Source organism: Pygocentrus nattereri, chromosome 10, assembly GCF_015220715.1.
Source record: "Pygocentrus nattereri isolate fPygNat1 chromosome 10, fPygNat1.pri, whole genome shotgun sequence".
NCBI classification, from domain to species: Eukaryota; Metazoa; Chordata; class Actinopteri; order Characiformes; family Serrasalmidae; genus Pygocentrus; species Pygocentrus nattereri.
Genome location: NC_051220.1, coordinates 40939281 through 40967045, shown reverse-complemented (window position 1 = coordinate 40967045; position 27765 = coordinate 40939281). Strand labels below are relative to the sequence as shown.

General features: G+C 41.1%; 1 protein-coding gene across 1 annotated transcript; it reads left to right on the top strand.

The window, feature by feature from the left end:
• Nucleotides 1-714: 714 nt before the first annotated feature.
• On the top strand, nucleotides 715-25355 carry ptger2a (prostaglandin E receptor 2a (subtype EP2)). Its single transcript, XM_017721616.2, has 2 exons — nucleotides 715-1831; nucleotides 20642-25355. The coding sequence occupies exons 1-2, from the start codon at nucleotides 1025-1027 to the stop codon at nucleotides 20930-20932; spliced, it is 1098 nt and encodes a 365-aa protein (XP_017577105.1). The 5' UTR covers nucleotides 715-1024; the 3' UTR covers nucleotides 20933-25355.
• Nucleotides 25356-27765: the final 2410 nt, after the last annotated feature.

Sequence of the window (27765 nt, the reverse complement as noted above, 5' to 3'; positions counted from 1 at the left end):
TCCACAGAGGACCCGTCACTGCACTAGAGAAACGTTGAAAGCTTTCTTTTTCAAGAGTGTAAGAAAAAGAGTGAGTTGAGAAAAAGAACAACAACAAAAAGATCACTAATGGGGGTGGGGGGGTCTTTAAGGGGTGGTTTAGTGTTGAGAGTGCGTTTCTGAGAGGTAACCAAGTCTATGATCATCATCTTTCTTGTGTGAAGCGATCAAACGGAGCAACTGTTCAGATGAAGTAACCGGGCGACTGGCGAGTCAGAGAAAAGTGGGTTGTGCTGTTTCTTTACTCTCACGCTGATTCAGGCTGGATGAGGTAGGAAGGGGTGTGTACATACAGCAGCTCCTCCAGCACGAGCTCAAAAGTCACGAAACAGAGACAGAGAGAACAGAACGAGAGAGAAACAGAGTGAGAGAGAGGGAGGGAGGGAGAGAGGGAGAGAGAGAGAGGGAGAAAGAGAAAGAAAGAGAGAGTGTGAGAGAGAGAGAGAGAGAGAGAAAGAGAGAGAAAGAGAGAGAGAAAGAGCGTGAGAGAGAGGGAGGGAGAAAGAGAGAGAAAGAGAGAGTGAGAGAGAGAGGGAGGGAGAAAGAGAGAGTGAGAGAGAGAGAGAGTGAGAGTGAGAGAGAGAGAGACAGAGAGAGGGGGGAGGGAGAGTGAGAGAGAGAGAGAGAGAGAGAGGGAGGGAGGGAGAAAGAGAGAGTGAGAGAGAGAGGGAGGGAGAAAGAGAGAGTGAGAGAGAGAGTGAGAGTGAGAGAGAGAGAGAGAGAGAGAGAGAGAGAGAGGGAGCTTCATCAAAGCCATGGATAAACCCACACGGACCTTTTCTTGGAAGTACCGCCTTTCCAGCGCACCGAGTGCCTTTATATTCGGGGTCTTTCTCGCATGGGACGTTCTCTCATCCTTCAGGGTGTTATAACTCACGTTATAGACGTCAGTTCTGTCTTGTAATAGCGACTTCCGGCCATCACTCCTAAAGGCGGGAAAAAAGTGCGGGCTTTGTGAGGAGAAAAAGTTTATAAAGTTTGAGAAATGACAAAAAACAACAGCTGCCACTGGAGGCCGACGGTGAAGCCGGGCGGCGGGAGCCCGGAGATCAGCGCCTTGATGTTCGCCACCGGCGTGCTGGGCAACGTGCTGGCGTTAGTCGTGCTGGAGTTCCGGCGACGCCACCGCCGCTGTACCTTGTTCCGCGTCCTCGTGACGGCGCTCGTGGTGACGGACCTGGCTGGCACGTGCATGATTAGCCCATTAGTGCAGGTGGCACACTACCTAAACACCTCGCTGGTGGGCATGGGGGCCACCGACAGGAATAGCAGGGGTCCCGTTTGCGAGTACTTCGGGTTCACCATGACCCTATTCAGCCTCAGCACGCTAGCGCTCCTGCTAGCCATGGCACTAGAGCGCTGCATTGCCATCTCCTGGCCCTATGAATATGGGCGCCGGGCGAGCGCCCGCTACGGTTTGGCAGCCGTACCCACCATCTACGCCCTCTCCGTGGCCTTCTGTGCCCTGCCCTTTGCGGGTTTCGGCGACTACGTGCAGTACTGTCCAGGAACGTGGTGCTTCATCGACATGAACCCGCAGGCCCGCGAGGACAAAGTGTTCGCCATCATTTACGCCACACTCTTGCTGGCCATGGTGCTCCTGGTGGTGGCTTGCAACTGCCTCGTGGTGTACCAGCTGGTGATGATGTACCGCCGGCGGGCCAGGAAACGGGGCTGCGCGGTGGTCCGAGGGAAGGACAGGAGGCACTTCTCCTTGGCTGAGGAGGTGGAGCACCTCATCCTGCTGGTCATTATGACGGTCATTTTCGTCATATGTTCCCTGCCACTCATGGTAAGATGCACGGACACACACTGAGGAAAAGCTGCCCACAGCTGCAGATGTTGGGGACCCGTTGATGTAGATGTACAGATGTTTGGACGTGTGTAAAAGTTTGTGTGTTGATTTTCTAAGTGAAAAGAAGTGAAGACGTCCTCTACAGAGAACTCGCTTCTGCACGTTGAAACGCAGCCTGTGCAAAAGTTACGGCACTTTTTATATTTGATTAATGTATTTTTTGAACATGTTCAAACTCGGCAAACACAAAAGAAACTGTGAGCTAAGATGTGTGGACTGTAGAGGACGTGTGAACCTATTTTCACCTAGGAAATCAACCTAATCAACTTTCACACATAACTCTGTAAATCGTCATTATTAGAAGAAAACCTTGTGTCTCTGAAAGGCTGTCTTTACAGGTTTTATAATGTTTAATAGAAGGGAGTAAAGAAATTGTTTAGGCAACACTTTATTTTGATGGTCCACTGTAGATGCCTTGTAGACACTCCTTGGTAGTCTATCTATTAAATGCTACTGAACTTGAAGTGTTTATTAATCTAACTCTCACGCTAAACCTAACCCTAACCTTAACTTCAAGAGAAAACCTACTCTTACTCCTAAACCTAACCCTAACCTTGACTTCAACAGAAAACCTACTCTTACTCCTAAACCTAACCCTAACCTTAACTTCAACAGAAAACCTACTCTTACTCCTAAACCTAACCCTAACCTTAACTTCAACAGAAAACCTACTCTTACTCCTAAACCTAAACCTAACCTTAACTTCAACAGAAAACCTACTCTTACTCTTAAACCTAAACCCTAACCTTAACTTCAACAGAAAACCTACTCTTACTCCTAAACCTAAACCTAACCTTAACTTCAACAGAAAACCTACTCTTACTCCTAAACCTAACCCTAGCCTTAACTTCAACAGAAAACCTACTCTTACTCCTAAACCTAACCCTAACCTTAACTTCAACAGAAAACCTACTCTTACTCCTAAACCTAACCCTAACCTTGACTTCAACAGAAAACCTACTCTTACTCCTAAACCTAAACCTAACCTTAACTTCAACAGAAAACCTACTCTTACTCCTAAACCTAACCCTAACCTTGACTTCAACAGAAAGCCTACTCTTACTCCTAAACCTAACCCTAGCCTTGACTTCAACAGAAAACCTACTCTTACTCCTAAACCTAACCCTAGCCTTGACTTCAACAGAAAACCTACTCTTACTCCTAAACCTAACCCTAACCTTAACTTCAACAGAAAACCTACTCTTACTCCTAAACCTAAACCTAGCCTTGACTTCAACAGAAAACCTACTCTTACTCCTAAACCTAACCCTAGCCTTGACTTCAACAGAAAACCTACTCTTACTCCTAAACCTAACCCTAGCCTTGACTTCAACAGAAAACCTACTCTTACTCCTAAACCTAACCCTAGCCTTGACTTCAACAGAAAACCTACTCTTACTCCTAAACCTAAACCCTAACCTTGACTTCAACAGAAAACCTACTCTTACTCCTAAACCTAAACCTAACCTTAACTTCAACAGAAAACCTACTCTTACTCTTAAACCTAAACCCTAACCTTGACTTCAACAGAAAACCTACTCTTACTCCTAAACCTAAACCCTAACCTTAACTTCAACAGAAAACCTACTCTTACTCCTAAACCTAATCCTAACCTTATCTTCAACAGAAAACCTACTCTTACTCCTAAACCTAAACCTAACCTTAACTTCAACAGAAAACCTACTCTTACTCCTAAACCTAACCCTAACCTTGACTTCAACAGAAAACCTACTCTTACTCCTAAACCTAATCCTAACCTTATCTTCAACAGAAAACCTACTGTTACTCCTAAACCTAACCCTAACCTTAACTTCAACAGAAAACCTACTCTTACTCTTAAACCTAAACCTAACCTTAACTTCAACAGAAAACCTACTCTTACTCCTAAACCTAAACCTAACCTTAACTTCAACAGAAAACCTACTCTTACTCCTAAACCTAAACCTAACCTTAACTTCAACAGAAAACCTACTCTTACTCTTAAACCTAAACCCTAACCTTGACTTCAACAGAAAACCTACTCTTACTCCTAAACCTAAACCTAACCTTAACTTCAACAGAAAACCTACTCTTACTCCTAAACCTAACCCTAGCCTTGACTTCAACAGAAAACCTACTCTTACTCTTAAACCTAAACCCTAACCTTGACTTCAACAGAAAACCTACTCTTACTCCTAAACCTAAACCTAACCTTAACTTCAACAGAAAACCTACTCTTACTCCTAAACCTAAACCTAACCTTAACTTCAACAGAAAACCTACTCTTACTCTTAAACCTAAACCCTAACCTTGACTTCAACAGAAAACCTACTCTTACTCCTAAACCTAAACCTAACCTTAACTTCAACAGAAAACCTACTCTTACTCCTAAACCTAAACCTAACCTTAACTTCAACAGAAAACCTACTCTTACTCTTAAACCTAAACCCTAACCTTGACTTCAACAGAAAACCTACTCTTACTCCTAAACCTAACCCTAACCTTAACTTCAACAGAAAACCTACTCTTACTCCTAAACCTAACCCTAACCTTAACTTCAACAGAAAACCTACTCTTACTCCTAAACCTAACCCTAACCTTAACTTCAACAGAAAACCTACTCTTACTCCTAAACCTAAACCCTAGCCTTGACTTCAACAGAAAACCTACTCTTACTCCTAAACCTAAACCCTAACCTTAACTTCAACAGAAAACCTACTCTTACTCCTAAACCTAATCCTAACCTTAACTTCAACAGAAAACCTACTCTTACTCCTAAACCTAACCCTAACCTTAACTTCAACAGAAAACCTACTCTTACTCCTAAACCTAAACCCTAACCTTAACTTCAACAGAAAACCTACTCTTACTCCTAAACCTAACCCTAACCTTGACTTCAACAGAAAACCTACTCTTACTCCTAAACCTAAACCTAACCTTAACTTCAACAGAAAACCTACTCTTACTCCTAAACCTAACCCTAACCTTGACTTCAACAGAAAACCTACTCTTACTCCTAAACCTAACCCTAACCTTAACTTCAACAGAAAACCTACTCTTACTCCTAAACCTAAACCTAACCTTAACTTCAACAGAAAACCTACTCTTACTCCTAAACCTAACCCTAACCTTATCTGTATCTGTAGATCATCTATAGACCATCCAAACAAAGTGTGACCATTACTTATTACATAATTTCTGGCCATTTCTTTTGGTCCTTCCCTCATGAAGTTTGACACACTAAAGAGCAGCTGGAGGTTTGGAGATACGACTGTAACAATTTATATGTATATATTTCTATAGTTTAGTGGCCTTGAACATCTTTAAAACGATGGTGCTTCAAGGGTTCTTTAGTAAAGGAAGTGGTTCTATATAGAACCATGAGCAGAATGTGCTACAGATGGTCCTATATAGAACCTTTTTGAAAATAGTTCTGTATAGCACCCGAAAGGGTTCTTCTATATTGTTACAAGCTTGACACTGTAACAATAGAACCCTTTCAGGTGCTGTATAGAACCCTTTTCAAAAAGGTTCTATATAGGACCGTCATGCATATTTTCCATCAATCTGGAAAAACCTTTCCTGATGCAAAGAACTCTTTAATCATGTTCTATATAAAACCATTGTCTACGAAAGAACCCTTGAGGTATCATCTAGTAGGGCTTGTCTTTTCGCTTAGTGGGTAATAATATAGCTGTGCATGCAGTAGACTGGCGTCCAGTTCCTCGGCTGGGCACGCATGCCAGACTATATCAGTCATGGTCAGTTTTCTGCTTTCGCCCGGCTCTGGAACAGCAGCGCGATAAGAGCGTCTGCCAAACGCCGTATGAGTAAACGATCTGGGTTTTGGGTTGGAGGTGAAGCCTGCAGGACCTCCAGGATAAAGGCTGATGACCACTGTGCTCATAGGCATGCTGACACTTACAGTAAGTTTCTGAGATCTGCATTAAGGTCAGAAATGTCATAACCTTTCACTGAAATCTCATATGGCATGATCTTGTAGATAAGTGGTCACCAACCCTGCTCCTGGAATTCCACCACAGTTCACCTATAACTCTCTGCTGGTTTGTCAGAAATTCTGCCTAAGATGTAAACCGAGTCATTCAGAGTGGGTTTGGTGTGAAATGCTTGAATGTAGAGACTCTAATGTCTTTACAGTGGTGGTGATGGGAACCAGACGTCACCATGACTACAACACAGATATAGACATTTTATTTACCATCCAGAACCACCAGAGAACCCCACGAGTCTTCTGAGCTTATATGGAATGTTGATGATGGGAAAATAGTAGTACGTCCATACAGTGCTCTGCATGTATCCTTCCCTGAATTCATTACCACTTCATGTAGGAACTTTCTGCAAGGAGCTTTTAGAGAGGGACGTCTGGTTCCCATCACCACCACTGTGAACAGTTCTGACTCAGTCAGTTTATCTAGAACACCAAACCACAGTGACTCTGTTTACATCTCAGTCATTGAATTGTACAGGACTTTGGGAAAGCAAGAGAATTCCCCTTTAATGCATCCCCTGATCCAGAGTATTAACCTCTTTAGGCTTGTTTGCTTAGCGTGTGTTAGATTTGGAGGTAAAGTTTCCAAAAGGAGGGCTGGCGTAGATAGATAGATAGATAGATAGATAGATAGATAGATAGATAGATAGATAGACGGACGGACGGACGGACGGACGGACGGACGGACGGACGGACGGACGGACGGACGGACGGACGGACGGACAGACAGACAGACAGACAGACAGACAGACAGATAGATAGATAGATAGATAGATAGATAGATAGACAGACAGACAGACAGATTTGGGCAAATTTTAATGCACAATGTGTGAAAAGCACATCTAGTTTAAAAAAGAAAATATGCCATTAGTTTTGCACAGACTGCATTTTATATATCAATCTTTTGCCAGTTCAGTACATTTTGAGTAATTGTGCGTGAAAATGTGCAGAAGTGTGTTAGAAAATCAATAAAATCAACTATTTTGATTTTATTTCATCGGGGTGCCCAAACTTTTGCACGTACATTTCAATTAACTGCATAATTTAATTGACATTTCACTTGTGGAAGGTTTTTTGAATAGCGCTTTACTTTATAGATCAGTAATAAGTTAGTAATTACATGGTAATATTATAGTTATTAAATTATTATTGTTATAATATTAATTATTGCTAACGTTTAACTTTTTAATGATTGTAATGGTAATGTTTTGCACAAAACAGCAATTTTCCCCAAAGACGACACAGCAAACGTTTATTAAACTTTTGGTACCGCATAACAATAATGAGTAGTATGAAAACATGAAAGTGTGTGCTGTTTGTGTGTGTAAATAATCTGTGTTTGTGTAGTGAAGAATCACAGCCGGTGTGGTGTCGTATCATGTGGGTGGGAAGTGATATGCGGTTAAGCTTGCTATACGACTTCCACTGAGTTTCCATTGAATTGAACTTTCCATCGAAGGTGGATCAGTCATCCCACTGTTTCCTCCTGTGGTCTCACTTCTGAGTGTGGAGCGACTGCGCAGTCCGTCTGTGTGTGATTCAGTTATAAGGGAATGGGCAGCCACCAGTTGTAACGGGCCAGATGTGCCTTAACAGCAGAAACTGTACTGATATGTCTGTTTATATGTATATATATCTGTTGTCGGATGAAAACCTTGTATCTCTAAAACTTTACAGGAGAAGGAAAAAACATGCTTTACTTTTAATGTAAGTCTATGGAACCAGATTTTTTTCTAAGCAATTTTGGGTGATTTCCTTCGATTCATTCATTTTTATACAATATAAAGGGCAACAAGGTTTTTCAAATTATGTCAAAAACTGAAAATGTATATATATATATATATATATATATATATATATATATATATATATATATATAATTTATATATATTTAATATTAATATATTAAAGCATTAAAGCATATATTTAGCATTAATATATATATATATATATATATATATATATATATATATATACATATATGTGTGTGTGTGTGTGTGTATGTGTGTGTGTGTGTGTGTGTGTGTGTGTGTGTGTGTGTGTGTGTGTGTTATTTCAAATAACATGCCACAATAGACATAAATCTTTTCTGTTAAACTAATTTTTATACAATATAAAGGGCAACAAGGTTTTTCAAATTATGTCAAAAACTGAAAATTTATATATATATATATATATATATATATATATAAATAATTTATATATATTTAATATTAATATATTAAAGCATTAAAGCATATATTTAGCATTAATATATATATATATATATATATATATATATATATATATATATATATATATATATATATATACACACACATATGTGTGTGTGTGTGTGTGTGTGTGTGCTATTTCAAATAACATGCCACAATAGACATAAATCTTTTCTGTTATGTAATACAGGCCATAGGTTTTACAGTGTTTTATTTACCCCAAGCTTCGTGGGCTCAGGGTTAGGGAACTGGTTTGATCCCCTGAGCTGACAGGATGTGACTGAGGTGTCCTTGAGCAAGACACCTAACCCCCAACTGCCCACCGCTCTGGGCAAGTGTGCTCACTGCCCCCTAGTATATGTGTGTGTGTGTGTGTGTGTTCACTACTGTGTATGTGGTGTATCACAGCACAGATGGGTTGAATGCAGAGGTGAAATTTCCCCGTTGTGGGACTAATGAGGGTCACTTAATCTAATCTAATTGCAACCATAATGTAGAGTATAACCAGAATATGATATTCTGTCCATATTTTGCAGCCCAAGCTCTGAGCTCACACTCATAGTGAATGTTTACGGTTAGTGCAGATATACCGTGTACTGTAGATCTTCATTCAACCCTTAGAAATCGGCAGTGCTGTTATGTTTTATGAAGAATTTCTGACTCGTAGTTCATTGAAACAAAGCGATTAATTGTGTGGAAAGTGCAGATTCTAAGCTTTCAATCCCACCACACCTGTGTTTGTAAGCGTAAGAGGAGATATTTCATTAGGATTTGAATTTGATGAAAGGTTATTGATGTACTGTGTGGCTTGTTTTGCAGAAAGAAAAGACATCCTTTCCATTTTTGCTGGACTTTTGTCAAGTCTTGACTCCGAAGCACAGACAAAAATGCCAGAGGTTGATACAGAAAGTAAACGACATGCAAACCTTATTCATTATATAACTTTAGTCACATGCAATCATATGCAAAAGTCTGTGCACCCCAGTCAAATGATGTTTTGTTGATTATCTAACTCAGGGGTCGGCAGCATGTGACTCTCTTGCTGCCCTGTCGTGGCTCCACAGCTGAATCAGATCAGTAGGTAATATTAAAATAATCCTCCTCTACAGTAAAATAAAGCTCTGCTGATCCTTCAACACAGTTTAACAGTAAATGGTCTTAAACGCTGGAGTTAATGTAGAACTGCTGATTCACCCTTTAACCCTGAAGATCAGCGCAGACGGCTGGTCACCATAGCAACGCAGGCAACAGTCTGACAACAATCTTGCCTGGCTAGCAGCTAAAGAAACAGCAAAGAGAGAGATTTAAGACGAACACTGATAATTCGGAGACAAATTGACTAAACCGATAAGAGTCCTTGGGCAAGACTCCTAACACCACCTTCGCCTCCCTGTGTAAAATGATCAAACTGTAAGTCGCTCTGGATAAGAGCTGTTCACAGTGGTGGTGATAGGAACCAGACGTCCACCTTTAAAAGCTCCTCTCAGAAAGTTCCTACATGAAATGGTTCTGAGTTCACTGCCTGATGCCTGAGACGCTGTTTTATGGCAGTTTTGAGAAGATTTTGGTTTAAAAACGCATTTTCAATGTTCCATATAAAAACTCTGTTTACATCTCAACAAGTGACTTATGCAGACATTTGGAAAAGTTGGTGGAATTCCTCTTTCAGCAATAAAGCAATGTAGAGTCTGCGATGATAAGAGTAAGGTGCAAATAACAGCAGCATGAGCACGAGGTAGAAAGATGAGGACTACCACAGCTGTGCCTGGAGCGTTTGATTGCTGTCATTCGACAAAAATCAAAGAAAGATACAGTGGTAGCTGCATCCTAAGCCCAGGCAGCCAAGTTAGTGTGGGTCCTCAGTAGGACTGTCCTATAAAGACTCCTCCTTAGTAGCTTATTGGTCACACCAGGGAACAGTCCAAACAAGGCTGTGCTGAGGCCACCAGAGCAGCACCGAACTCGTGAGGTAACTGGTGAAAAAAAAGGAGCTGCTGCATTGAGTTTGTTCATTTTTCATTTCTTCATGGAAAAGGCAGAGATCTTCTTATGTAGTACAACACAATTCACAGTGGTGGACAGTAACTGAGTAACTGAGTAAATGTAATTAGTTTCTGTACTTTAGTATTTTTCATGTATCTGTACTGAAGTTTCTCCACTTTTTCCTTTCACTCCACTACATTTCAGAGTCTAATATCGACTTTTTCCTCCTACATTCTGAGAAATCTGTCGTTCCTTTTGGTTTCTGTGTGTATAAAAACGTAACATGTCAAAACGAAAGAAGCGCAAAGCCAGAGCACCAATCAGGGCCCAGCGGTCACTTTGTTTAGAGCTGGTTTTGACCTGTTGGTCATACCGACCCAGTGCAGCACGCGGTTCAACGTCAGCGCAGCAGCGTAAAACTTTGGGAGAGTCTGTTCAACATAAATGATGAACTAACCTAACTTTGTGTAAATAGAGCTCAATATAGAAATATGTCCACATATGCAGTCGTGACGTTTAGTACTTTTACTTTAATACTTAAGTCCATTTTAGTACTTTTACTCAAGTGGAGGTCTAAAGGGAGGAACTTCTACTTTTACTGGAGTGATATTTTACCTCGGGGGTCTCTGCTTTAACTCAAGTACATGGTTTGTGCACCTCATCCACCACTGAAAATTCATACATGCAAATACTTCTAAATACAATATGAATACTTTAATTAATCAGAGGTTCTGCACTTTATAAGGTAATGAAGACAAATTCAAGGACATTTTAAAACGAGCTCTGCTCCAACACTTTTCTTTTCCGTTATTGTACACCGAGAACTGTGGGTAACCGAAGACCCGGAAGGATCTCTTGCATCTTCGACATCACTCAGAATGTAGGCTGCATTTCTAGGCTGTAACGAAGGGTCCTTCACTTTGGCACGGCCTATGACGCCAGCCTAGACCTTGGTACCCAGCTAGTTTCTCCAGATTAAAGTGAAGCGACCATCATTGTTGCAAAGCAACCAGTGGATAACGGAACGATACAGTCATAATAAAAAAGAGCATGCTGTTATCAGATATTGCTTCAGCCAATCAGAGCGCATGGACAGATGTAGCCAGGGTATCATTTATTCTGAATTGCCACCAGCTCAGCCCACATGGCCGAATTTACTGCAAATCTGAGCGATAAAACACTTGCGGGTTTCGTTCTTGCTGTGGGCAAACAGAGCAGGAAAGGCTGTCTGTCGTCTGGCGCCTGAGGAGCGTGTGAAATCAGAGTTAGAGGCCTTTCAATTTAGAGAAACTTGCTCAGAGGGTAAAAAGAAACACCCAGCAGACAGAACGGAAATACAACCACAACAAAGCACTCACTGGGACCAGGACACACAGCCAACACGCTCTAGATTGAGCCTCTAGTAGAGCACAGACAGGCGGATGTGCTCCTCGAAAAAGACTGACATTGATGTGTCTGTCAGTCGGTCATCTGCAGATAGAGCCATAGCGTGTTCACTTACTGCTAGAAATGATTCAGAATCCACTGGGATTGTTCATTATACTCCAAGAATTATGCAAGATAGACTCTTCACACCACAGGCTTCTTATGCCGTCACCAACCCAGTCATATCCAACAACACATTTACTATGACAGAATGCCACAGAACATGTTCTGATGGGCCTGAACTGATAATATTTGGTTTACCTGCCCGGCGGATAAACATCCAGCAATATCTGTTGTTTTTTTTTTTTATTGCATTCCAGTTTCACGCTATACTTCACAGGCATATGTGGATTCGTTGAAATAAAAATCAGTTTAATAGAAGAGATAAAGCTTGAGGAATTATTCAAGATCTACTGTAAATCGTTCAGTATTTACTCTTAAGTGTTCAGTTACTGCTAGACATGATTCAGTATCCACCATGATTTTGAAATATTTATTAGAAATTGTTATCCACTACAGATTTTTCAGTGTCTACTATGAATTATTTAGTATTCACTATGAATTATTCAGAAACTACTACAAATGATTCAATATGCACTATCAATTATTCAGTCAATATTCAGTATGTACTATAAATTATTCAATATACTCTATGAATTGTTCAATGTTTACTTTGATTCATTTAGTATCTACTACAATTTATTCAGTATCTACTACAAACTATTTAGTATTCACTATGAATTATTCAGAAACTACTACAAATTATTCAATATCTACTATCAATTATTCAGTATCTACTATGAAATATTCAGTATATACTATAAATTATTCAATATACACTATGAATTGTTCAATATTTACTGTGATTAATTTAGTATGTACTATGAATTATTCAGTATCTACTATGAATTATTCAGTATCTACTACAAACTATTTAGTATTCACTATTATTCAGAATCTACTATGAATTATTCAATATCTACTATAAATTATTCAATATCTACTATCAATTATACAGTATCTACTATGAATTATTCAGCATCTACTATAAATTATTCAATATCTACTATAAATTATTCAGTATCTACTATCAATTATTCAGTATCTACTATGAATTATTCAGCATCTACTATAAATTATTCAATATCTACTATCAATTATTCAGTATTCATTATGAATTATTTAGTATATACTGTGATTTTTTTAGTATTCACTATGAATTATTCAGCACCTACTATGAATTTCTCACTGTCCACTATGAATTTTTTGGTATTGACTATGAATTATTTAATATTTACTGTGCATTTTCCAGTTTTCACTATGAACAATTTAGTATCTACTATGAATTATTCAATATCTACTCTGACCTAATCAGTGTCCACTATAAATAATTCAGTATCTACTATGAATTCAGCAGTGTCACCTATGAATTATGCAGGAGTGCATGAACTATCAGCTCATTAAATTATTGTGTTAAACTAATAAACAATAAAAAACTCATGACACTGACTAGATTAAACCAGTCAGTGACTATGTCACTATGAAACTCTGAGATATGTGGACCAATCAGAGTCAGAGGGAGATCTCAGAACAAGCCAGGTGGTGATCAAGAGTTTTGGCTGAAAAGCATTTTGCTTAATAAATATCATTATTAATGTTTTTGCTGGAGAATTCTGCTTCTGCGTGTCCTCAGTGGTTCTTCCTCATGCAGTAAGCTTCTCCTTTTGAGTCTTGGTTCCTCCGAGTGGTTCTTCCTCAAACTTTTAGGGATTTGCTGCTTGCATGTGTCACTCCTGGATTACTCACTACTCTGCATAAAACGTTCCATGTAGTGGCAAATAGGTTCTATGACCTATAACAACAGCAGAACTCTTTCTGGTACTATATAAAACCATTTTAATAGGTGCTTTAAATAACCATACACTAAAGGTTGTCTATCATGGATGAGAACCATTTATTCATGCAATTATATATTCAAATGATTTTTTGAGTAGCCACGGTTATATCTACAGTATAGCCATTAGTGGACAGTAACTGAGTAAATGTAATTAGTTTCTGTACTTTAGTATTTTTGGTGTATCTGTACTGAAGTTTCTCCGTTCTGGGCGACTTTTTCCTTTCACTCCACTACATTTCAGAGTCTAATATCCGACTTTTTCCTGCTACATTCTGAGAAATCTGTCGTTCCTTTTGGTTTCTGTGTGTATAAAAACGTAACATGTCAAAACGAAAGAAGCGCAAAGCCAGAGCACCAATCAGGGCCCAGCGGTCACTTTGTTTAGAGCTGGTTTTGACCTGTTGGTCATACCGACCCAGTGCAGCACGCGGTTCAACGTCAGCGCAGCAGCGTAAAACTTTGGGAGAGTCTGTTCAACATAAATGATGAACTAACCTAACTTTGTGTAAATAGAGCTCAATATAGAAATATGTCCACATATGCAGTCGAGACTGACGCGGCTTTTTTCTGAATTTCTACAAACACCATTTCATTTTATAGTAAATGAGTTTGGGCTGGTTTATGTTTATGAACAGACGCCTACAGATCAACATAGTAAAGGAGCTCATCTGTGATCCTGAGTTTAAAGCCAGTTTTTATTCAACTTAAACTTGGAACTAAGTTGTAAATAAATCTGAAACTGAAACTTTGCTTGTGTGTAAAAAGTGATTTCAGAGCCACTCGGTTCTCCCTGATGGAAACTGTTTACCTTCAGTGTTTTGTGCTTCTGATCATTTTAATAGACGTCAGCGTCACTAATTAATGACGTTCTATTAAAAGACTGGTTTACCAAGAGAGACGCTGGAGGACTTTCACCTGAAATGAGTTCATGAAGCCAGTCTGGTTATAAAAATGATAACAGGACATCAGAGCCAGAATTACTCTTTTAGTACTTTTACTTTATACTTAAGTACATTTGAAGGGAAATACTTTAGTACTTTTACTCAAGTGGAGGTCTAAAGGGAGGAACTTCTACTTTTACAGGAGTAATATTTACCTTGGGTATCTACTTTAACTCAAGGACATGGGTTGTGTACTTCGTCCACCACTGAGTATAACCATGGCCTTTACTAAAGAACCCTTAGACTCAGCCTCCTGTAAAGCTGGTTTGTGACTGCCAGTGTAAAAACTACACAAATACATGCGCAAAATCCTCAGACGGGGCATTGAAACTGTTGTGGGGCAGTCGTGGTCTGGAGGTTAGGGATCTGTGACCGGAAGGTCGCCGGTTCGATCCCCAGGGCCGACAGTCCATGACTGAGGTGTCCTTGAGCAAGACACCTAACCCCCAACTGCTCCCCAGGTGCCATGGGTAGGCCTGCCCACCGCTCCGGGCAAGTGTGCTCACTGCCCCCTAGTGTGTGTGTTCACTAGTGTGTATGTGGTGTTTCACTTCACGGATGGGTTAAATGCGGAGGTGGAATTTCCCCAGTTGTGGGATCAAAAAAAAAAGTATCACTTAATTGACTTTAATACATGGAAAACAATGCAAAAGGCCTGGGATTTACTAAATGGTCAGGACTTCCATTCTTAACAGTCCAGCAATTCCCAGGCATTTAAGGGCTTAACTGGATTAGTGGTATTACACCAGCAAATATCATAAAGTCACAGGAGAAATTTGGGCACAAATAAACAAACAATACTGGCATGACTTCCTGTCACGCATCCCTCCAGAACTTACTCCTTGGAGAACTCTGATTCCCAGAGCCCCCGTTGGTGATCACGTGACTGTCACACCACCATCCTCAGCCAGTCGTCGTTCCCCTTCGCCTGAAAACTAATGACACACCTGTCTTGTTTGTCTTGACTTGCTATAGATAGCGTTTAAAGCCCTGGCTTTAGTCCAGTCATCGCGAGCTATAGGCCTTTTTCACATTTCTGCATTTTTTCTGCAGAAAGTATTTGTTGCAGGGTAGCACTGCTTCCAAAAATGAGCAGCACAGAGAGAGCGAGTGCTCAGTGGGGAGTGGCTGTAGGTTCACCGGAGCTGATGGTTTCACCTTAAAAGTTGCCTGAGCCACCAGAATGTAGCTGCTGCACCATTTGAGGTGGAACAGGACAATTCAAATAAGAAGCTGACTTCAGCCTCAGTGCTTTTACATTTACAGCATTTGGCTGACGCTCGTATCCAGAGCGACTTACAGTTTGATAATTTTACACAGGTAGGCCAAGGTGGTGTTAGGAGTCTTGCCCAAGGACTCTTATTGGTATAGTGTAGGGTGTTTGCCCAGGTGGGTGATTGAACCACAGTCTACAGCGTAGAAGGCAGAGGTGTTAACCACTACACTAACCAGCCACCAGTTTTTGAGTCTTTGACAGATTTTCGTTGCAGATTAAACATTAAATAAAATGTCTACAGCGGTGCTATGGGGCCTGATGACCCAGCACCCCAACCCCAACCCTCTTCAGCTAACATGGCTAATCCGGCGTTTTGGGTGTAATTATTTCCACCTGTCCTTCGGTTTATCTCTCTGTAGACGTCAGGAGACGTTACTGTGCTCTGATAGCTGTGAATCATTTATATCCTTTATTTAGTTTGGACTCTCATACTGATGTATGTTTGGTTCTCCAACAGTTCTAGACACATCCTCCAATTTGAATCTTGGCAACTATGACGAAGATAAAGTGAGACTCCTTTCTGTGAAGAGCTGAAGTGATAGGAACGCCTGTGTTTCTGAAGTTAGGAACTGTCCGCAAGGCAACAGCGGAATTTGTTTTACCCAGCGATTACGCGCTGCAGTATCTTGTGAAAAGGGTTCATTGCTTCTTTCATTTGAGCTACTGAGCGTTTCTTTCTGAGTGCATTTGCCTGTGTATCAGACTGCGTCTTTGGACTTTGGACTTTGCCTTCTTGCCGTTTGGGACGTGTTTGTCTGTTTTTGTTATGTTTGTCTTTTTGTGTTTTTAGCTTGTTTTGGATTTGACCTGTCTCCTGTGGGACAACACAGTCTGGTTTCCAGGACACAGTCAAATCAACCCAATTAGGTTTACTGCAGAGGTCTGGGAAACACAGTCACCTTGACTCATTTGAGAGGCCTTTACACAGCGCAGTTTTGCAAATCGAATGAGGCACTGTTTTCTATTAGGCGTTTAAAGGGCACATATCAGGAAAAACTAATTTTCAGATTTTATTTCATGTCTATTAAATTCACCCTAATTGTCCCTAATCATGAATTTAATCCTAATCACAAACCCAACCCAAATCCAAATCCTGAACCTAACCTTAACCTCCACCAAAACCCAATCCTGACAATGAACTTAAGCCTGACCTTAACATCCACAAAAGCCCCATCCTAACTGTGGACTAAAGCCTAACCTTAATCTCAACCCAAAACCTAATCCTAACCCTGGATTCAACACTAACCTTAGCTTCAACCCAAAACCCAATCCTTACTCTGGACTAAAGCCTAACCTTAATCTCAACCCAAAACCTAATCCTAACCCTGGATTCAACTCTAACCTTAGCTTCAACCCAAAACCCAATCCTTACTCTGTACTAAAGCCTAACCTTAATCTCAACTCAAAACCTAATCCTAACCCTGGATTTAACTCTAACCTTAGCTTCAACCCAAAACCCAATCCTTACTCTAGACTAAAGCCTAACCTTAATCTCAACCCAAAACCTAATACTAACCCTGGATTTAACTCCAGCCTTAGCTTCAACCCAAAACCCAATCCTTACTCTGGACTAAAGCCTAACCTTAATCTCAACCCAAAACCCAATCCTAACCCTGGATTTAACTCTAACCTTAGCTTCAACCCAAAACCCAATCCTTACTCTGGACTAAAGCCTAACCTTAATCTCAACCCAAAACCCAATCCTAACCCTGGATTTAACTCTAACCTTAGCTTCAACCCAAAACCCAATCCTTACTCTGGACTAAAGCCTAACCTTAATCTCAACCCAAAACCCAATCCTAACCCTGGATTTAACTCTAACCTTAGCTTCAACCCAAAACCCAATCCTTACTCTGGACTAAAGCCTAACCTTAATCTCAACTCAAAACCTAATCCTAATCCTGGACTTAACCCTAACTTCAACCCAAAATGTTCAACCTCTAAACCTAATCCTGGTGCTAAACCTAGAGTAGAGTAGAGTAGTGCGCATTCTCAAAGCGCAGAACTGTTCTCGCTTCGTGCTCTTGAGCGTGCAGGTTCTGTTCTTACCTGAGACCAAACCCCAAACAAGAAAACACCTGTGGAAACTGCATAAGTGGGTTTTAAGAGAGATTTCTTCTTAAGAGCGGGTGGTGAACGAGGCCTAAAGTGCCGTATGATTGCTCTTTCAGCAGAGCCTTCCAGAGAGGTTTAGCATGAACTTGCACTCCCGCTGTCCAAAACCTGAGCTTCATGAAAGCTGTTGTCTCCTGTGGGACAACACCGTCTGGTTCCCAGGACACATCAACCCAATTAGGTTTACTGCAGAGGTCTGGGAAACACAGTCACCTTGACTCATTTGAGAGGCCTTTACACAGCGCAGTTTCAAACGAGGCACATTTTTTTCACTGGGCGTTTAAAGGGCACATATCACGGAAAAAAACACATTTTCCATCCTATTTTTTTAACACGTTTCATCTGACATGTAAACATTGTCAAAGTCTGAAACAGACCAATGTCACAAATTTGAATGAACTGTTTCTGTGATGTCAGACAAAGCAAACATTAAAGCATATCCAGCTATTCAACCTTCCATACATTCGCTCCACCCATTTTCACTGAAGTTATAAGGGGTGTTTCAGCGCTGAGTGCTTTCACAAGGCAGCCAGTCAGAGCAGAGCTCATTTCCATATATATTAGTCTTAACGGCGCTGTAACAAAAACAGCACATTTGATTGTAAAAGGTAATAAGATAGCAAGAAAGCAAATAAATGGAATGAAATCAAGAAAAATGTAGAATATGGACTTTTAAGTAAGCTAGCCTTGATTTTTAATACTATCGCTTCACCAGAGCGTCTGGATGTTTGTACGATTGACAGCTGTGACTTCCGTTGATCAGCTGCAACAACAGACATTTTGCAGTTTGATGAAACGTTCAGTAAACATCCGTTATTGATGTAGATGCTGTGACCATGGGCAACTTCTGGAGTCGTCACAGTCAAAGTTGATGTTAATGCCACGTTCTAATAATGAAAGCTTGCTCCACAGTTTTAGCCATTCTCTTGAGTCGGCAGTCCTGTGGGAGATTTAGAAACAACACATTAAAGAGGGCAAATTGCCTCGGTGGCTTTTTATGACAGGCAAAGCCACATTTCACTCAGAACGTTAACTTTTACTGGCCAGCTGCCAGCGCCACTGGAGGAAAAATGTCGTTTCCCAGGCTGCAAGTCACACATCGTCAGCCAAAGCAAATCCTTTTGGCTCAACTAGAAAGTCGGTAGGAATTAGTTATTTATTTTTTATCAATATGATTACACAGATCAGGCATAACGTTCTGACCGCCTCCTCGTTTCTACGCTCACTGTCCACTTTATCAGCTCCACTTACTGTATAGCTGCACTCTGTAGTTCTACAGTTACAGACTGTAGTCCATCTGTTTCTCTGATACTCTGTTACCCTGTTCTTCAGTGGTCAGGACCCCCATGGACCCCCACAGAGCAGGTACTATTTGGGTGGTGGGTCATTCTCAGCACTGCAGTAACACTGTGGTGTGTTATTATGTGTTATGCTGGTGCGAGTGGATCAGACACAGCAGTGCTGCTGGACAAAGGTACTGGGACACACCCCTTAATCTTTGAATTCAGGTGTTTCATTCAGTCTCACTGCCACAGGTGTATAAAATCAAGCACCTATCCATGCAGTCTGCCTTTACAAACATCGTCGTTCTGAAAGCTTAATTTGAGCGAGGTGCTGTAATAGGAAGCCATTGTTAGTTCATGAAATTTCTTCCCTCCTAGATATTCCGTGATCAGCTGTGAGTGGTATTGAAAAGTGGAAGCATTTAGGAATCACAGCAAGTCAGCCATGAACGCTCAGACCACGTAAAGTTACAGAGTGGGTCGCCGAGTGCTGAGGAGCATAGAGCATAAAAGAGTCCAAACCTCCTCTTGCTTTAATATCAGCACAAAAACTGTGAGCTTTGTGCCACAGGTTTTCAAGGCTGAGCAGCTGCACGCAAGCCTTATATCACCAAGAATAATGCCAAGAGTCGGGTAGAGTGGAGCAAAGCGCCGCCACCGGACGCTGGAGCAGTGTAACATATTCTGTAGAGTGACAAATCACGCTTCTCTATCTGACGAGCCTGGGTTTGATGAACGCCAGGAGAACATTACCTGCCTGACTGCACTGTACCGGCTGTAAAGTTTGGTGGAGGAGGGATAATGATATGGGGCTGTTTTTCAGGGGCTGGTCTAGAATCCTTAGTTCCAGTGAAGGGGAATCTTAATGCTTCACCACCAAGTCCTTTTGGACAATTGTAGCTTCCAGCTTTGTGTGAACAGTTTGGGGAATAACTTTTCTATTCCAGCATAACTGAGACCCAGTGCACAAAGCAGCTTCTTAAAGGCCTGAATGGGTGAGTTTGGTGTGGAAGAACTTAACTGGCCCTGACCTCAACCCCATAGCACACCTTTAGGATGAACTAGAGCAGAGATTGTGAGCCAGGCCCTCTCGTCCAACGTCAGTGTCTGACCTCACAAATGCTCTTGTGGATGAATGGGCGGAAATTCCCACAGACTCTCTACAAAATCTTGTGTGGAAGCTGTTGTAGCTGCAAAGGGGGACCAGCTCCATATTAAAGTCTATGGATTTAGAATGGGATGTTGTAAAAGCTCCTGTAGGTCTGATGTGTAGGTGTCCCAATACTTCTGTCCATCTAGTGTACAAAAAAGCCATATGTTGATATCTAAAATAGACTGGCTTGTGTGGTTTATGATACTGTAGATAAGCAAATCTGTTAGAGAACAGCTCAGCATAGTCTGAGGCGAGTGTGTAAGGATTTTAGTGTAGGTAGGGCATAAGCTTCCATTACTGGTTAGACTCAGGTTGCTGTGCTGTGCTGATTTGCATTTCTACAGTAATTAATCTCTTGAAATGCTGTTTGACAGGGAGCAGGGAAGTATCCGGACGTCTGTCTCTGGCGGTAAGATTCTTCTTCAGAACTTTATTTTGTGACTGATTTGGTTTCCTTCTTCTTCTCCCTTTAGATCCGTGTGTACATCAACTCGTCGGCAGAGGAAAGTGAAAAGAGCCACGAGACCGACCTGATCGCGCTGCGCTTCATTTCCGTCAACTCCATCATCGACCCCTGGGTGTTCATCATCCTGAGCCCGTCCGTGCTGCGCTTTCTCTGGGGGACGCTCTGCAAGGCCAGCAACCGGAGCACATCCTACAGGACATCTCTGGCCAAAAGCTCAGGCAGGGCGTTGGAGCTGTGCCAGAATAACGCAATTACCACGGAAATCATCAACCTTAACAAGTCTGCGCAGATGATATGACCTGTGACCACCTGGATGGCCTGTCCAGATGGAGGACATGCAAAAAAAAAAAAAAAAAAAAACCCAAACATTCTCTCCCAGCGCTGAGCCAAACCGTGGGCTTAGCCTTGGAGTCACTCCCACATGCTCCGGCATGCTGAATTAAGATGTCCTCAGTATGGCTGGGAGGGGGATTTGGTGTGTTTGGTTTTTGGAAAGGCTAATTTAGAATCCCCCCAGAGTCAGCACATTTTGATTGGCAAGGAGATATGAAGTCTGTGGGGAGAGAACGTGGTCAAAAGATGTTTTCGATGTGCTTTTGAACCACTAGAGTCACTGTTTTTAAGAGCAAGAGCACAACAGCATCTGACAGACTTCTAAAAAAACCTCTAAAGAACTTGAAGAATGTTCTAGGGGGATGTTTAATGGATGTCCATTCGAGAAAGGCCTACAAATCTCTACCTCCGAGAAACACTTGTGACATGGAGTTTCAGCTGGGGTGCACGATCGGAATCGGCTGACATCCCGACGTATGATCGCACTCATTCTCTCATTTGTATGAGTTGCGGTTTTTATGACATAAACAAGGCATTCAGATACATGCAGTCTCCATAGAAAAGCACTGACCAATAGATTGGGACGCTCTGGAGGAGCCTCACATGATCCAAAAGTCATGTTCAATCCCAAGTGTGGGCTAGAGGGGTATAAACCCCCCCCATCCCCACCCCCACCAACACTGGGCTGTGGAGCAGTGGAGCTGCGTTCTCTTTTTTTGAATACTTTATTTTAGCTTATTTTGGTTGTATAATCAGTTCAAACTAACAAAAAGAGTGTACATATCAGACAATCTAACCCAACCCCCTCCTATCAAGCACATTAAAAAAAATAAATAAATAAAAATAATAATACCAACAGAATGATATGATAATAATAGTAAAAATAACAACAACAGTGACAGTAGCATGTACAATAGCAGCATTGAAGAAGAGAAAGAGGAAAAAAAAAAAAAAGGGTCTTACATTTTCCTACATTTACTTACATTTGTGGTCTTACATTTACTTAAAATAACTGATTATTAGATTCCAAATATGGTTAATGTACTTCTGTGCACTTGGTCGACGGCTACATAAATGCTCCATAGAGGCAAAATTGAGCATCTCAGCTAGCCAATGTTTGAACGATGGAGCTGAAGGCGATTTCCAATTTAAAAGGAGCAGCTTCTTGGCCACAATCATAGCAGCCATCACCACCTGTTGTATCTTGTAAGGGAAGGTGGATGATAATGCAGAACACCCGCATATTACGATTATGGGATCAAAGTCTAATTTTATTTCAAGGATTTTGGAAAGCCAATCAAAAATTCTTGACCAAAAGGTCTGCAACACAGGGCAGGTTATAAACATATGAGTCAAAGAGCCCTCCTCAATTTTGCATCTTTCACAGAGAGGTGAGATGGATTCAAAAATCTTATGTAATTTGGTCCTGGAGTAATGCAGCCGGTGAAGCACTTTAAACTGAATCAGCCTGTATCGAGAATTTACAGAGCAGCATAATACCCGAGACAGGCTCTCCACCCACACCTCTTCTGTAATTTCGCTACCAATCTCTCTCGCCCAGGCCTCTCTAAATTTAGTTGTGTCTGGAGTAGATCTCAAAACTGTGATAAAATGTGAAATCAATTGTTTAGATGTGGGGTCTGTGTGTAAAAAACCAAATAATGTGTGATCGCTTGGCTTTGATTCAAAATGAGAAATATTTTGTCTTACGTAATGCCGAAGCTGTAAATAACGGAAAAAATGTATATGCGAAAGGTTAAATTTATCTTTGAATTGATTAAATGAAATAAAGGTCCCATCTACATACAAGTCCTCTATAGTTCTTAGTCCTTTGCTTTCGAAAACAGAAAAGGCTTTATCCATCTTAGCAGGTAGAAAGAAATGGTTACACATAATTGGGGTATAGACTGAAGTTAGTGGTGCATTAGTGAAGCGTTTGATCTGGTTTAAGATCTTAAGTGAGTTTTTAATAATGAAATTGTTATTTATTAAAGTATTGCTAGGTGACACCTTAGAAAACAGAAAGACCGGTAAGGATGTCTTTGTAACTGATCCGGCCTCATATTTAACCCACAGTGGTGTAGAATTCAAAATGAGTCCCTCACGTGATCCCAGTTGCCAAAAGGAAATTGCTCTGGCGTTTGCAGCCCAGTAATAGTGTTTAAAGTTGGGCAGGCCTAGTCCACCATCGACTGAAGCTTTCTGTAGATGCATTTTGGAAATACGTGGGGTCTTCTGAGCCCAGACAAAGGATGAGACAATTGCATCCAGTTGTTGAAAAAAAGAGTTTGGGAGGAAAATAGGAAGATTTTGAAAAATATATAAAATTCTTGGGAGTGTAATCATTTTAACTGCATTTATTCTACCAATCAAAGACAAGGGGAGCAATTTCCACCTTTCAACGTCTGTTCTTAACTTTTCTAACGCAGCTTGAAAGTTTAACCTAAATATTGTTTTTGGATCCCAGGAAATCTGAAGCCCAAGATAAGTTAAATGTTCCCTGGCCACCTTAAAGGGAAAGGAGGCCAAAAGATTTGGATCAAAATTTTGAGAGAGTGGCATCAATTCGCTTTTATTCCAGTTAATTGTGTATCCTGACAGCTGACCAAATAGTTTTAGATATTCCAGGAGAGAGGGGATAGAAGATACAGGATCTGAGATGCACAGAAGCAGATCATCTGCATAAAGAATGACTAGAGCCTCCAGATCTCCCATTTTAATACCACGAATGTCTGGATGTTTCCGTATTCCCACTGCAAGAGGCTCTAATGCAATATTGAAAAGAAGTGGGGAGAGGGGATCCCCTTGTCGAACACCACGCTGAAGTGAAAAAGGAGTTGAACGGTCAGCATTGGTTAAAATGGAAGATGATGGATGCAAATATATGGCCTTAACCAAATCAATAAAAAAGTCCCCAAATCCAAATTTCCTCAATGCATAAAGCATATAGGGCCATTCCACTTGGTCAAAGGCTTTTTGTGCATCAAGTGAAACAACAGCCGCAGTGGAATTGCTTTTTTGTGCCACACGCATGGCATTAAGAAGCAAACGCACATTACAAAAGGAAAATCTACCAGGAATAAACCCTGTCTGATCAGGGTGAATGATCTCTGATATGTGTTTAGCTAATCGATTGGCCATTATCTTAGATATTATTTTTTGATCAAAATTGAGCAGGGCAATGGGTCTATATGAGGCGGGGTCTGTATCATCCTTCCCCCTTTTCAGCAAAAGACATATGTTGGCATGATATAAGGAATCAGGGAATTGTTTGTTTACAATAGATTCGTCATACATTCTCCGCAGAAACGGGCAGAGCTTGGAAGAAAAAAATTTATAGAATTCACAGCCAAAACCATCTGGCCCAGCTGCTTTACCAGAAGGAAAGCTTTTAATGGCCTCAAGGATCTCAGACTGAGTAACAGGGGAATCCAGTGACTCTCTAGCTGAGTCAGATAGTCTCGGCAAGGCAAGATCTTTAAAGAAAGAGTCCAGTTCAGATTCTGAAGCCGAGAATTTGGCAGAGTACAATTCTGTGTAAAAATCTCTAAATCTATTGTTGATCTCCTTATGATCCGTAATTAAATCCCCTGATCTTGACTGAATCCTATGAATGGCTTGTTTCGCACGAATTCCTCTAAGCTGCCTTGCCAAAAGTCCCTCTGGTTTGTCTCCCAACTCAAATTGTTTCCTCTTAAGTTTAAGTAAAAGGTGCTCAACTCTCTGTCTGAGAATAGTATTATATTCATACCTAAGTTGTAAAATTTTATTATAATCTGAAATTGAAAGGGAAGACTTATATTTCTGTTCTGTTATTTTTAGCATATTCTCAATTTCAACAAGTCTCCGATTCATTTCTTTTTTCTTTGAGGATTCGAATGCCAAAATATAGCCACGGACAACAACTTTGAGCGTTTCCCAGAGAGTGGAGTCTGATACATCTGCTGTGTCGTTAAATTCTGCGAATTCTGCGAACTTTACCTTCATATAATTGACAAAGGCAGGATCTGATAAAAGATTAGAATTAAACTGCCATGCATACGCTGGTTTGGAGACAATGTTCTGAAGCTCACATGTAATTGGGCTGTGATCGGATATTAATATATTATGATATTTAACATTGCAAACTTTGGATACCAACTCAGAAGACACAAGGAAGTAATCAATCCTTGTATAAGACTTATGTACATGTGAGTAATATGAATAGTCCCTGCCAGTTGGATGACATAGCCTCCAGATATCCACCATGTTCCCTGCTTTGAGTAGATTATTAAGAGTTTGTACTGTGGCCAACGTGGGTGGAGTCTTAGTAGAGAGTCTATCCAGATATGGATCTAAATAGCAGTTGAAATCACCTCCCATAATAATATTCTCACTCAAGGCAAGTGGGATCAGACCAAAGATTTTACGAAAAAAATCAGGACAATCAAAATTAGGGCCATAGATATTAATCAGTGTGAGAGGAAATGAATTAATATGGCCAGATACAATAATGTATCGGCCCTGTGGATCTGCTATCATCTTCTCAAGATGAAATGGGATATTTTTTTTAAAAAGAATAGCCACACCCCTAGCTTTTGAAGAAAATGAGGCCTGGAATACCTGGGATATCCAACGTGCTCTAAACGTAGATTGCTGGGTGGGACTAATATGCGTTTCTTGTAAAAAAATTATATCAGCTTTCAACATCTTCAGATGCGAGAAAACCCGACCCCTTTTGATTGGATGACCCATTCCTCTAACATTCCATGAGGCTAAGGTGATGCCAGAAGTACAAGTATTAATCCTAGATGACATCTGACTCATAGTGCACAGGAGTAAGCTTGTCTGAAGAGACCAAAGAAACTGCAAGAAAAGGAAGACTGACAACTAGAGAAAAAAATAGAAACATACAACTAAAAAAGAAAAAAACCCACCCCTCTGTCCCAAACCCACAAATAGACCTATTCCCACCCCGGGAATGTCTAAATAATCCCATAAGTTTAGGTAGGCCAACAGCTATAGAGTAACTACCTCTACTACGCAAACCTGCAGCAACGGCTGTCAGGGGCCCCAGAACCAAGCAAATCACATAACACAAAAAGAGAAGTTGGATCACACATGTCTCTAAATACTTAAAAAAGGGAATAAATTAACATAAAATATTATTCTGTTCCAATACAAACTTATATTCAACAATATCCACGGACACTCTAATATTTATAATGCAACTGCACGCATCTTATTGTACAAGAAGGATAAATATTAACAGTGAAGAATCAAAATAAAGAGTATAGTAAAATGAAAAAAAATAACGACTGCCGTAAACACGGCAGTTTTAAAAATAGTAATAAAACAATATGACACAGTTCACATCTAAGCCGAACGATAACAAGTAGTTTTGAACAAATTTTTAGGTAATGTTCCGCTTTTACCTCTTTGTAGGTCAAAAGACTAAATAAGCTCACCCTTCACTCATCCTTGTTGGTCTTCGAGACAGAACTCACAAATGCCTTCGCTTCTGCCAGTTCAGAAAAGCTCCGTGAATGACCATCAACCTCGACGTGAAGCCTCGCAGGATACCGAAGAAAGTGAGTTATTTTCAAGTTCCTGAGCTCTTGCAACACCTCCGTGAATTGCTTCCTTTTCTCCATAACGGAGCTGGTGTAGTCCGGAAAAATGAGCACTTTATGTCCTTGAAATTGAAGAGGACCATGGGATCTCCGGAGCTGCAAGATCTTTTCCTTAACTTGAAATAGATGAATCCGTGCAATGAACGGTCGAGGCTTGGCACCCTCAGCCGGGCGAGGACGGAGCGATCTATGCGCTCGGTCCACCAGTAAGGGCAGTTTGAAGTTTTCTTCACCCAAAAGTTTGGGCAGCAAACCCGCCACAAAATCCGTGGGGCGCGTTCCCTCCGTTCCTTCTGGAATTCCAATTATTCGTATGTTGTTTCGTCTGGATCGGCCTTCCAGATCGTCTATTTTCAACTGCATGGTGGCGTTGGCTCTCTCTAGCCCCTTCAGCGCTGTCTCTAGTGCATCAATTCGTGAGTCATGAGCCGAGACAGTTTCGCCGAGCGAACTCAGTGCTTCTTTAAAATCTTTCAGCTCCGTCCGGACCGCCGCCAGGGTTTGCTCCATGTTGCTTAGCCGAGAGGAGATATTATCGAGCCCACCTTGGACAGACGTTGTCAAGTTCTTAGCCCACGTTGGAGGAGAATCGGCGACTGTTTCGCCGGATTCCGACATGCCACGTGTGGGAGAAGCAGTTGAGGCCGGTTGACGATTCTCCGTATCCTTTGAGCTTTTGGCCGATTTCGGAGCCATTTCAAACCAAATTGTCACTGTGTCGATGTCAAACTGTGCTAGTAGAGTTCGGAAACTAAGGAACACTCAAATTTCCAAAATAAGTAGTAGAAAAACTGAGTTAAATCAGCTTGGCCTGGAGCCCCCAGCTAAAACGCGTCTACTCCATTACGTGCTCCCTGGCGCCCCCCGTGGAGCTGCGTTCTCTGAAGTGATGGAGCTCCATCCACTACCTTTGGGATGAGTTGGAGTGTCCAGAACTGACCACCCAACATCAGTACCTGACCTCACTAATGCTCCATCAAATCCTCACAGCAATGTTCCTACATCTGTTGTAAAGCCCTCCCACAAGAATAGAGGCTCCTACTGCATCAAAGGAGGACAAGTGCCCTATTAACACCTTTCATTTCAGGAGAAACACCAGAAGAGTAGGCATCTACAAACTTCTGGCCACACAGTTTCCAAGCCCATGTGTTTATTAAAAGTGATATCCTTCTTATTTATGACAGGA